Raw genomic sequence first — 13,438 nt, forward strand, 5'->3', positions numbered from 1 at the left:
AGAAACCTGTAAGGGAGAGGCTATTCTGTCCATGCACCACTTATTTCTTCAGTAGAAAAGGCATTTAACAAATAACCAAGCAAAAAGGCAATATATTCATCCAGATACATGCAAGTCTTATTATATTTTGATAATTGTTAAACTGAATCCTCACCTAGAAAAATGCATTTCAAAGAATCCTGTCTATTCTCCAAGGAAAGTTACACCATTGACTCCTGGTGTTATTTGATAGCTTTTTTTGTCCTCTGTCCTTCTGAGACCCTGGTTCCTTTGAATTGCTGCCATCAACATATGATCACCAAATTCTGATACAAAGTGGTCCGCAGCTGAACGAAGTAGACTAAACAATGTTCAAAACAGCAAGTGACAGCAAACAGAACAGCTTATCAGAACGGGACATGGTTTATATTTATATTTGCACAGAATGCCTCCAAGTTAAATCATTGAAGAATTGTGAATCGTCTAGAGGAGTTACCATGGAACTGAGTTATAGTGTGAAATCCTAGGCAGCTATTAGCAAAATTAACGAATTTTTATATGTACTCACTTGGAAAAATATCCGTGACACAGCCTTGACTGCAAACAAAAAAGAAAGCTGTTGACCAATACACAGTATAATTTTTAGTTATTTAAAAAAATATGTTTGGGTCAAAGATTTATCTTTTTCGAATACATTATAGAAGGTAATATAGGACATATAAGGAGTCATCATGTTTGCCCTCATGATGTTTTGTCTAGTGAAGGAGATAAAACTTGTATGTAAATAAAAGTATGGTCCTAAGGCAGATAGCAAGAGGTGTCTTGAGGGAGAAGTTCAGATAAGCTGTCCAGAGAATTTAGAGAAGTAATTGGATTAATCCTGAGAGCATCAAGCACTGTTCATGGAGGAGAAGGAGCTTTAACTGAATCTTGAAGGTATCTGTGGGGGTGTGAGGAGTCGAGACATTAAAAAACTTGCCTCTATTTCAGTGTAGTTGAATCTGATATCCAATGATAAATGTGCTACTTACAGAAAATGCATGCACACTATAAATATGGAGAGATATGCATATATTTAGTATACATAATGATTTATTAGTAAATGTACATTCAAATAACATATAGAAACTTAGAGGGATTGAAAACTTTATCATAGGATGGTTAGTAGCATCCCTGGCCTCTTTCTACTAGATCTCAGTAGCATCCCCTGAGCATGACAAACCAATATGTCTCTAGACATTGCCAAACGTCTCGGGGTAGGGGGAATCCTATATACAAATACATTATTCTCTGCAGATGGATAAAAATTCTAAACTTAAGGACCTGGATTTTCTTTTACTTTTCTTTTACTTTTTTTTTTTCTTTTGGCCATGAAGCATGTGGGATCTTAGTTCCTCAACCAGGGATCAAAACCACATCTTCCTTGAAAGCACAGAATCTTAACCACTGGACAGCCAGGTAAGTCCCTGAATTTTCTTTTTAGGTTGTATCTTCAAGGGTTCTTAACCTTGGTCTGTTGTTCTTGCTGTTTAGTCGCTAATTCATTTCCGACTCTTTGTGACCCCATGGACTGTAGTTCACCAGGCTCCTCTGTCCATGGGATTTCCCAGCCAAGAATACTGGAGTGGGTTGTCATCTCCCTCTCCAGGAAATCACCCTTACTCAGCAATGGAACCTGCATCTCCTGCATTGCAAGCGGATTCTTTACCACTGAGCCAGCTTATTTTTTTTCCCCCCCGGGAGAAGGAAATGGCAATCCACTCTAGTATTCTTGCCAGGAAAATCCCGTGGACAGAAGAGCCTGGAGCACTACAGTTCATGGGGTCAGAGTTGGACACAAATGAATGACACGAGCTTTGAAAGATTGTTGAAAGCTACTGATTTATTCATTCCTCAGAAAAACACACACATGGTAATACCATGTCAAATACAGCTTCAGGGGATTTACACCAAGGGTTCTCCTGAGAGGATTCTGTTTCCTTATGCTTATGAAATGACCACTATCTGAATTTTCCAGCTGGGTAACTGAAAGCTGGTGTTGATAAGCAGGAGAGGATTCTCTTGTTTACTGAACTCTCCCTCCCCTCATCTAACCAGAATAGTCGGCTTTAACAAGATTCATCCTAGCAGAAGACAAAATACTGAAGAGATAGGATAGATTCCTACTCCCCACTTTCGCCCTTCTAGTCTTGATTCTTGTTTACTTCAGCATATTCCCCCCTTCACAGTTCAGACGAATGAGAAGAAAGATAAAAGAACCAAAGGGTCAGTCAAGTAAGAAAGGGGGTCACCTGGGCACTTGATTTTGATTGTGAAGTAAAACACACATAAGCACAAAAAGTTCGGTATCTAAGCTTTATGAATAAATTACTGAACTGTCTATAAACACCACTCACTGAGTACTTTCAAAGAAAGACCTTCTAGAAATCCAGAGCCTTATTAAATGCAAAACTGGCCACGGCTCCTTTTCTCCTCCCCACTTGGTTTGAGAGCTGTGTGTCAAACTGTGGAGCTTCCGGATTCATACAACCTAGGAGTCAAGGCCAGCGCTCCTCGCAGTCACAGACCTCTTCTTCCACGCTGGGCTCTGGTCTCCTGTAACAAGCTCCCCAGGGCCTGCTCCGCCCCTGACCTCGTAGCCCACGTTAGTAATTGAGGGGCGGTGGATTTGGGTGGCTCTTGGGTGAGAGCCAGTAAGATTCTCAGCCTTCCTGTTTCGGGAAAGGGAAAGAATTAGGGAGGGGTAGAATTCCCGCCCTCCCACCCCCCCCACCCCCCACCCCCGGTAGGATAGGTGGGTAAAGACCGCTGCCTGTGTGTCCCTTTTTTGGACTAAGGTGTCTCTGTTGCTCCGTAAATAAAACGTCTCACTGCCTTCTGAGAGCGCTATAAAGGAGGCGGAACGGCTGTCCCGGGGGCATTCCAGGCTGGTCGTGAGTCGAAGCAGGTGAGATCGTCGCTGAAGATGCAACGCACGCCACGCCGCCCTGCCTTAACTCCTGGGGAGGCATCGCTGGTTGGGGATGGGACTAGTGGAGGTGGCGGGGCCTGGAGGGGGGGAGGGGGGTGGACACGCTACGGAGCTGCCCGGCAGGGGACAGTACAGTCTTTCTGAGAAGCTGAGAGCAAGAAGGAAGCTAGGAAACACGCCGAGGTGTGAGACACTCCACTCCCCAAAGTTCTGTCCCCGGGAGAGCGCGCCCGGCTGCTGGAATTTTCCTGCAGCGTGCGCGCAGCCTTGGGACCCGGGGAACGTGGCCTGAAGGCCCCACGTCCGGCACGGGGGGCTGTGCTTCTCTCCCAGGGCTCTCCTGGCTCTGCGCGCTGCTTCGGGTTTAGGGAGATGCGGACGCTCACAAGGGCCCTTTCCTGCCCGCCGCGCGCGCGTCGCGGGCCCCAGCCCGGGTTTGGGGAGATTTCAGGACGCGGACAGCGCCCTGGCTGCTCATCCGAGGGGACTGGGTCTGGCTCCGGCAGCCCCCCAGCGCAGGACTCACTCTCTTAAGAGTCCGGGAGCCCCGAGCAGCAGATGTAGGCTGGGGACCGGAGGTCCTCAGGGCCTTCTGCAGGCTGGAGGTGCGCGCCCAGCCGAGGCGGGCCTGGGCAGAGAGTGTGGCAGAGCGCGGACCCCTCTCTCGGGGATCAGGTGCAGCAGGTGGGGCCGGGAGGCAGCTAACTAGCGATCTTCACCTCCTCTTCTCCTCCCTCGCCCCATCTCCTCCCTGCTCGTCGCCCTCCGCCTCGCAGGTCATGGCAGCGCCGGGCGACAGGTTGGAGCCGCCGCCGCTCCCCGAGTACAGTTGCAGCTATGTGGTGTCGCGGCCGGTCTACAACGAGCTCGCCTTCCAGCAGCAGTACGAGCAGCGCCCGAAAGAGCGCAAGACGCTGAGAGAGAACCTGGCCCAGGGCTGCAGGTAGCGCCCGCGGCGGACGGGGCGAGGGGCGCAGTGAATCCCGGAATGTGGGCGCGCAGACCCGCCGGCATGCCCAGCGGCGGAGAGTGAGTGGGATGCCGCTCCCGCCCTGCAGGGACCGCTTCGGTCAGGTCACGGACTCTGGCCTCCCTGGTGCGAAGGTGGCTCCATCACTCTCGGCCCGAATCGACCCTAGTCTCGGAAACTCAACTTTGGAGAGGGAGTGTTCGGGGAGCGCCGTCTCTTTGTGCTGCTCTCTTGAGGGCACCCGGAGTGCGCCTTGGGGGTACAGCGGGTCCCTACGGTCTTCTTGTGAAGGCTAGGCTGAGGAGAGTGGGAGAACAAGGGACTTTACTACAAAGAGGTAGTGGGTAACTCGTCACCTGACCAAGAGTCCTTGAAAGCCCTAAGCTCATCCAGGAAGAATGACACTCAGAGGCATGGATGAAGGCGAGAAACACAAGAGAGCACGCTGTGCTCCGAGTTGTCCACTGTCCAGGAAGTAGGGCTCTCCAAGAAACTCCATCAGTCTCTAAACCCACTCGGGCCTCCGTAAGTAGATATCGCAAACAGAAGGAATTGTCAGCTGCTGCTAGATTTCTTTTTTCTTTTCTTAAAACATTTCAAACCGTTTAAAAAACATTTCAAATATATTCAAAAGCAGGCGCAGTAGTGCAATGAACCCTCTCCCATGGTTTTACCCATCACATGGCTTCAAGGATGATTAAGCCAAAGTTAATCTTGTCTTACCACATACTTGCCCCACTCCACTTTTTTTTTTTTGGAGCAAATTCCACATAGTGGTTTTTTGGTTTTTTTTTTCCTTTGGACTCTATTTATTTCAGTATTTATCTTTAGGAACTCTTAAAAAATGCAACCCATTATCCAATTGGGTAAAAATGCAACCCAATTCCATTATCACACACAAGAATGAAGCAATTCCTTAATATTAAAAAATTAAGTCAAAACAATTTCAAATTGTCTCATAAATGTAATTTTAAAAATAATTTATTTGAATCAAGAGTCAAATAGTGTTTGAAAAACTAAAAATGTTAATTGCTCTGTCATGTCCAGCTCTTTGTGACTCCATGGACTGTAGCCCTCCAGGCTCCCTCCTCGATCCATGGAATTCTCCAGGCAAAAATACTGGAGTAGCCATTCCCTTCTCCAAGGGATCTTCGCTACTCAGGGACTGAACCTGGGTCTTCTGCGTTGCAGGCAGATTCTCTAGCATCTGAACAACCAGGGAAGCCCCAAATATGTTTTTTCTTTTACCTATAGGTTGTTGAATTTTAAAAAGTAGGTAGTAAGATACAACAAGATATGTATTCATCATGTTAAGAGTTTTGTAAGAACTGGCTCCAAGCTCCTATTGCCAGAATATACAGAGTTTGTTTCTTGAAAGAAAAAGAAGACACCTAGGTTAGAAGTCCAAATGTAATCTCCATTTAAAGACTCCACATTGATCAATCTGTGGCTGGACCAGAAAATGGGTTCCTGTTTGGGGATATTTTCTCAGAGGATTAAGGGGATGGGGTGGTTAACACTTAATCCTGTGTTTTCTAGTACAGTGCATTTAAAAGGGTAACAAGAGTTCTTGGCAAAGACATGGTAAGCACTTCACTGTTAGTATTTTTTTCATGCAATTCCTATGCTATTAGTTAGAGACATTAGCAGACTTCGGTTCAAAACTTTGTGATTTGTAGTGGATTATGACCAAGATTGGATTGGAAATCTCCTTTTCTTGCCTTTTGACAGTTGTTCAAGAAAGAGAACCCTTCGCATGATGAAGACTCTCCTGCCCATCTTGGACTGGCTTCCCAAATACCAGATCAAGGAATGGCTACTTAGTGATATCATTTCGGGAGTTAGTACTGGTCTAGTGGGAACACTTCAAGGTAAGATGATTGTGGTGTAGCTGCGAAGTGATGGAGAATCACAGCCTCCAGCAGCCATTCCTAACTCCCCCCTCCCTCCCATGGGTCTGCACCAAAGGCTTGCTCACCCATCATAGCCTGCGTCTTTCCTCTAGAGCCTGCCCCTTAGTGGTGAGATTCCCTTCTTCCTCATCTTCCTTACACTTCTCTTCTCAGGAAACCCTGTTGCTTCTCTATCTGCTTGGCTACAACTAGAGCCCTGTCACCTAAGCAGCTGTTTCCCAATTTTCATTGGTCACAGCTCACAGTAAGAAATCTATATGACATCATGATATGTACACATGCATCTCAAATTTTGTGAAATAATACTTAGCCTCACTACAAGTAATACTCTCTAATATTTTTTATTCTGCTTAGATTTTTAAAAGGATGATTGCAATTCATTAAATTATTTACATTTCATACATGGTCTTGACATGCCATTTGAAACTCTCTTAAAGGAAAGGGAAGGAAGTATGTTAGCCTAGACTACATGTAAATGGTTTTTCTGCTCTTGCCTCTCCCTCCCCATTTGAAATCCATCCCTGTATTTTAATCTTCTGGCAGAATGTCCCAACACAGGACATTTTTTAAACTTCCTTTAAGCCTTATTTCCATGAACATCTTGGAATTCCGTTGCAGAGCTAGTGAATAGCATTATGGGCATTTTCCTTTGTACCCTATCCTTATCATCTTGCTGCTGCCCTCACCTCAACTTCACAAAACCTCTGGACTATGAAAACAAAAATCTACTTTACTTATTATTATTTCGTGGCGTATCTAGTAGGTGCCAGCCTCTAGGTATTCTCACATGAATAAGATGCACCACTTGCTTTCAAGGAGCTCGTAGTCCAATGAGGAAACAGACAACGATTCAATGGAAGGACTGACTGTAGGGGTAGGGGTAATATTGCTTGGGAAGGGAGTGCACACAGGGGCACTCAACCTGGCCTTCCTGGAGGAAGAGGCGTCAGAGCTGTTTCCCTGAAGGTTAAGTCTCACTTTGCGAAGTGATGGGAAGTACGATGGGGTAGAAATGTGGGTAGAGAGATGGCTTGAAATGGACTATTTGAGAAGTTAGTAACAGTGGTTGAGCAATGTCCTGAACCAAAATTTGCCTATAGAACTCTCAGGATTACTCAGAGCAAGCCAGGGAGAGTCCCACAGAGAAGGAGGATGTTCCACGGCTCCCGTGTGGAGCAGCAGCCTGCGTTCTCAGTCACGGAAGTGGATGGGAGAGCTGGACAGGACGGTGTGGTTCATACAGTAAGTGGTGCCAAGTGTACACAGTAGACTCTTAAGAACTGTGGTGTGGCAACCTCCTCTGGCTTCTGGGGGATGAGAACTGTCTAGTTCATGTTTAGCCCGGTAAACATTTAGTGAAGAGGACTGAATAATGAATCATCCTTATATATGAAAAATGGTATTTCAAGCTGGGTCCTGCAAGTGTTCCTAGACAGGTATCTTATACAAATTAATTTTAACTTTAGTTTTGTTTAAGTATCAGACACAATGCTAAGGGCTTTGGCAAATTATCTCTTTAGTCCTCACAACAACTCTTAATAGCTCTTTTTCAATAGCCAAAAAATCTATTAAATTCTGCTCAAGGTCATGGAGTTGGTAAGTGGTGGAGCTGGGATTTGAACCCAGAATCTAATTCCTAGGGTCTTAATTTATAAAGGATACAGTTCCTCACTTTATGAGTGATAGCGCTTTCCAGAAGCATGATCTCTGTGAATTATCTTTGTATGGTGAATGTCTGAGAGGTTAATGTGGTTCATTCATAAACCCATTCATCTAATATTTGTAGGATGGGCTTCCCTCATGGTTCAGTAGGTAAAGAATCTGCCTGCAACGTGGAAACCCCGGTTTGATTCCCGTGTCGGGAAGATCCCCTGGAGAAGGAAATGGCAACCCACTCCAGTATTCTTGGCTGGAGAACCCCATGGACAGAGGAGCCTGGCAGGCTACAGTCCAGGGGGTCACAAGAGCTGGATATGGGGCTTCCCTGGTGGCTCAGATGGTAAAGCGTCTGCCCGCAATGCGGGAGACCCGGGTTCAATCCCTGAGTCGAGAAGATCCCCTGGAGAAGGAAATGGCAACCTACTCCAGTATTCTTGCCTGGAAAATTCCATAGACTGAGGAGGCTGGTAGGCTACAATCCATGGGGGTCACAAAGAGTCAGACACAACTGAGCCATTTCACTAGCAACTAAACCACCACCGATATTTATAGGCCAGCCACGGGGATTCAGTGGTTTACTAACAGGCATGGATACTGACCTCATGGCACTCATTTTAAGTGGGAGACTTCAGGAATGAAATAAGCAGGTAAATAGAAAAATAATTACAGATTGTGATATCTATTATGGTTGATCAAGTAGGCTTTCAGTTCAGTCAGTTCAGTTGCTCAGTTGTGTGATGCCATCCAGCCATCTCATCCTCTGTCGTCCCCTTCTCCTCCTGCCCCCAATCCCTCCCAACATCAGGGTCTTTTCCAATGAGTCAACTCTTCACATGAGGTGGCCAAAGTATTGGAGTTTCAGCCTCAGCATCAGTCCTTCCAATGAACACCCAGGACTGATCTCCTTTAGGATGGACTGGTTGGATCTCCTTGCAGTCCAAGGGACTCACAAGAGTCTTCTCCAACACCACAGTTCAAAAGCATCAATTCTTTGGCTTTAATAGGGGTTAATTTGGGGAGGGGAGTGTTTGTCTTAGATAGAATGGTCAAGGAAGGCCTTTCTGAGGCGATGAAATTTAATCGGGGTTGGGAGGATGGGAAGGAGATAGCCAGGTAAGAAACAGTAAGCAGGGTGTACCAGGCAAAGATGGGAAGTCCCTGAGGTCAAATAGAGCATAGTATTTTCAAGGGAGGAAGAATTCCAGTATGGGTGGAGGAGAGAGGTTTAGGGGAGTGAACAGGAGGAGATAAGGTTAGGCAGGGCCAGAATTAAAATTAGGTAAGTGAGTCCTCCAGGGACCTTCTAAATAATGTGCCCCAGGCACCTCACTTGCCTCTCCCTAGTCCTATCCCTGAGGACAGACATTTCAGCTTGAAGCTAATCAAGTAGCAGGCAGAGCTGCACAAATCTGAAATATATTTTGGAGCAGGAATCACTGGTAACATACTGATGGATAGGGACTGGCTAACAAGCAGAATTGGGATGGAAAACCAAGTGTTTCCTTTTGCACGTGTCACATTTGAGATGCCAGATATAGAGCTGGAGCTACTAGAAGCAGGAAGGTCATTGGAGAGGTTTGGACTAGACATAAAAGTCAGGAAAGCTCCCCTCTAGAGATAATATTCAAAGGAGTGGGAATCCTTGAGACTACCTAGGCAGAAAGGTTGATGGGGAGAAGAACCAGGCTGGAGTACTTAAAGTCAGGGCAGAGGAGGAGGGGCCACAAAGAAACATGATGTTGGGCTCAGGAAGGTAGAGAAAAAGAACAATCTGAAGGATGTGGGTTCCAAAACCAAGAGAGGAATTGTTTTCTGCTCTATTTTAAAGGATGGGTGGAAGGGGGGGCTGTCTGTAGTGTGAAATACTCTTGGTGATGGAACACAGGCAATATTTTAAGAAGGTTTGCCATGAAGCAGAGTAGAGAAATGGCTCCAGAGGCATAAAAGACAATGGTAAAGTAATGGGAGGATTTATTTTACTTATAATATCAGTTCAGTTCAGTTCAGTTCAGTCGCTCAGTCGTGTCCGACTCTTTGTGACCCCATGAATTGCAGCACGCCAGGCCTCCCTGTCCATCACCAACTCCCAGAGTTCACTCAAACTCACATCCATCGAGTCAGTGATGCCATCCAGCCATCTCATCCTCTGTTGTCCCCTTCTCCTCCTGCCCCTAATCCCTCCCAGCATCACAGTCTTTTCCAATGAGTCAACTCTTCGCATGAGGTGACCAAAGTACTGGAGCTTCAGCTTTAGCATCATTCCCTCCAATGAACACCCAGGACTGATCTCTTTTAGAATGGACTGGTTGGATCTCCTTGCAGTCCAAAGGACTCCCAAGAGTCTTCTCCAACACCACAGTTCAAAAGCATCAATTCTTCTGAGCTCAGCTTTCTTCACAGTCCAACTCTCACATCCATACATGACCACTGGAAAAACCATAGCCTTGACTAGATGAACCTTTGTTGGCAAAGTAATGTCTCTGCTTTTCAATATGCTATCTAGGTTGGTCATAACTTTTCTTCCAAGGCGTAAGTGTCTTTTAATTTCATGGCTGCAGTCACCATCTGCAGTGATTTGGGAACCCAAAAAAATAAAGTCTGACAGTTTCCACTGTTTCCCCATCTATTTCCCATGAAGTGATGGGACCAGATGCCATGATCTTCGTTTTCTGAATGTTGAGCTTTAAGCCAACTTTTTCACACTCCTCTTTCACTTTCATCAAGAGGCTTTTTAGTTCCTTTTCACTTTCTGCCATAAGGGTGGTATCATCTGCATACCTGAGGTTATTGATATTTCTCCCAGCAGTCTTGATTCCAGCTTGTGCTTCTTCCAGCCCAGCATTTCTCATGATGTACTCTGCATGTAAGTTAAATAAGCAGGGTGACAATGTACAGCCTTGATGTACTTCTTTTCCTATTTGGAACCAGTCTGTTGTGCCATGTCCAGTTCTAACTGTTGCTTCCTGACCTGCATACAGGTTTCTCAAGAGGCAAGTCAGGTGGTCTGATATTCCCATCTCTTTCAGAATTTTCCCCAGTTTATTGTGATCCACACAGTCACAGGCTTTGGCATAGTCAATAAAGCAGAAATAGATGTTTTTCTGGAACTCTCTTGGTTCTTTGATGATCCAGCAGATGTTGGCAATTTGATCTCTGGTTCCTCTGCCTTTTCTAAAACCAGCTTGAACATCTGGAAGTTCATAGTTCACGTATTGCTGAAGCCTGGTTTGGAGAATTTTGAGCATTACTTTACCAACATGTGAGATGAGTGCAATTGTGCAGTGGTTTGAGCATTCTTTGGCATTGCCTTTCTTTGGGATTGGAATGAAAACTGGCCTTTTCCAGTCCTGTGGCCACTGCTGAGTTTTCCACATTTGCTGGCATATTGAGTGCAACACTTTCACAGCATCATCTTTCAGGATTTGAAATAGCTCCACTGGAATTCCATCACCTCCACTAGCTTTGTTCTTAGTGATGCTTTCTAAGGCCACTTGACTTCACATTCCAGGATGTCTGGCTCTAGGTGAGCGATCACACCATCGTGGTTATCTGGGTCATGAAGATCTTTTTTGTACAGTTCTTCTGTGTATTCTTGCCACCTCTTCTTAATATCTTCTGCTTCTGTTAGGTCCATACCATTTCTGTCCTTTATTGAACCCATCTTTGCATGAAATGTTCTGTTGGTATCTCTAATTTTCTTGAATAGATCTCTAGTGTTTCCCATTCTATTGTTTTCCTCTATTTCTTTCCACTCATCACTGAGGAAGGCTTTCTTATCTCTTCTTGCTCTTCTTTGGAATTCTGCATTCAGATGCTTATATCTTTCCTTTTCTCCTTTGCTTTTCACTTCTCTTCTTTAATATAGGAGGTACTAGAACATAGATGTAACCCACTGGGAATGACCTAGCTGATAGAAAAATCTGTGGTCCACAAGCAAGAGGAGAAGTGACAAGAAGGGACAAGTATAGATGGATACAAGGATAGAAGTGGGAAGGCTACTTCTTAAAGATATGTGGGATATTTCCTCCATTTTCAAAGGAGAAAAGCACTGCATTGTAAAAAAACCAATGGGCGTCTCATGGATTCCAGGTTTTGGATGAAGTCTAGGGTTTATCTCTGAACCATGTCTGAGAAGGGGGATGGAGAGGTTGAGGAAAATGGGGGAAGTCTGAGTAGCTGTCTTGAGGAGAGGGAAAGCACACTTGCTGAGGAAATGTAATTGGATGGCCAGGCAGTGTGGCATTCCATCTGGGGGCTTGCTATCATGAAATTTGCATGAAATTGGCTGGCCCAAATGTAGACGTCTTTAGTTCAGTTATTCAGCTATTTGAATGCTGGCATGGAAAAGGGTGATGCTTGAGTTTGGCCAGACTGGAGATTTACCAGAGAAGACAGGAGAAAAAGAGAGAGAGTGAAGCAAAGAAATCCCGAGGATTTGTGAAAATTCTAGGGACAGTGAGGTGAGTGAAGATGGGAGGGTGCTAAGGATAGTGGATCAGTTCATGCGTTAGAAGCCTCATGAGGACAAAATATTCGTGAAAATTCTAGGGACAGTGAGGCAAATGAAGATGGGAGGGTGCTAAGGATAGTGGATCAGTTCATGGGTTAGAAGCCTCATGAGGACAAAAAAATGTTGCACTAAGGATTCTGGATAGGTGAGCGGAAAGGCTATGTGGCTGTAGGTGGAGAAAAGGAGGCTCAAAAAGGAGATTTCAGAGCTGCAGTTTCTAGGGATGGTAAAGGCTGCGATTATCCACTGGCTGGGCTGCTAAGGGGTAGAAAAAAACTCATCAGTAATGTTACTGAAAAGCCAGAAATGCTAAGGATCATGGGTTTTGTTTTTCTTTTTTCTAAGAAGTGGATTTATTTAGAGAGAAACACACTCCACAGACAGAGTGTGGTCCATCTCAGAAGGTGAGTGCTGCCATGGGATGTTTTTCATTTTTATTATTAACAAAAAATTCCCTCCAGGCAGCAAGAAATCGATGCAGCCCTATTATTACTATTTTTTATTCATAGATATGGGGACCTGCTCTCTTACTTCCTACTTATGCCTTCTAGATGCTTCTGAATGTTTGTTAACACCACCTTTATCAATACATGCCACCGTCCTACATAGGAGGAGCACCAACACAGAGATCCCATAGTTTAAATCAATGACAAATTTCTTTACAAATTATGTATAATTTCAAAATTGTTGTACCAAATTCCCTTACAATATGATTACAGTATATTTGAGTAGCAGTTGTCCTGAAATACGATATTATGTGAAAACTGAAAAAAACTCCCTTCTCCAGGTCTGTGAGGACTGCAGAGCCCAGTTTAGGGAAGTGGAAATTTGAGAAGGACTTGAAAAATGTACATAAGAAGTAGGCTGTTCTCATTCCTTGCTCCTTCTTTTCTTTTCTAATATTTTTTAATTTGGATTTTTTTTTGCTTTTGTTCTTGCCCCTTCTTTTCTTGTCTTCCTTTTGTGACCTCACCTTTCTATTCTATGTCCTTCAGATGATTGCTTGTTGTAATTTATATATGAAAACAATTGCATCAGTAATACAGACTTTTCTAGAATGCACACTCTCTAAGGAGAGACTTTGTTTTGTCTACTCCCATATTCCCCCAAGCCTAGAACAGTGCCTGGCATATGAAGGGTGCATAATCAATAGTTGTTGAATGAATGAATGCTTATTATGGGAAACTAGAAAATACATTATAAGGAACATGAAAAATACCTCTTCAGAAGTCTCCTTTGATTCTGCCCTGTAGATGGTCCACTAAACCTAAATTTTAATAAATAGCCTACCAGACACATAAATAAGTATCTATTTAAAAGTATAAAAAAATGTCCGAGAATGATATACACTAGATTCAAAAGAGTGTTGCCTCCTGAGGGTGGAGGGAGGAAAAAGGATGTGATTGAGAAAGAGTATACAGAAAGTTTCAACTGTA

General features: G+C 44.6%; 1 protein-coding gene across 2 annotated transcripts in view; it reads left to right on the forward strand.

Annotated features, from left to right (window-relative positions):
- The first annotated feature begins 2,684 nt into the window (after positions 1-2,684).
- Positions 2,685-13,438, forward strand: part of SLC26A4 (solute carrier family 26 member 4) — a 64,154-nt gene continuing 53,400 nt past the window's right edge. Inside the window, exons 1-3 of one of the 2 annotated variants that reach the window (XM_004007851.6) lie at positions 2,685-2,926; positions 3,727-3,893; positions 5,652-5,791. In XM_004007851.6, the coding sequence (XP_004007900.2) occupies positions 3,730-3,893; positions 5,652-5,791 (304 nt within the window). In that variant the 5' untranslated portion in view covers positions 2,685-2,926; positions 3,727-3,729. Of the gene's footprint in view, positions 2,927-3,040; positions 3,134-3,726; positions 3,894-5,651; positions 5,792-13,438 lie in introns of those variants that run through there. The other variant, XM_060415015.1, reaches the window with a different exon arrangement.

This window comes from Ovis aries, chromosome 4 (assembly GCF_016772045.2).
Source record: "Ovis aries strain OAR_USU_Benz2616 breed Rambouillet chromosome 4, ARS-UI_Ramb_v3.0, whole genome shotgun sequence".
Taxonomy (NCBI): domain Eukaryota; kingdom Metazoa; phylum Chordata; class Mammalia; order Artiodactyla; family Bovidae; genus Ovis; species Ovis aries.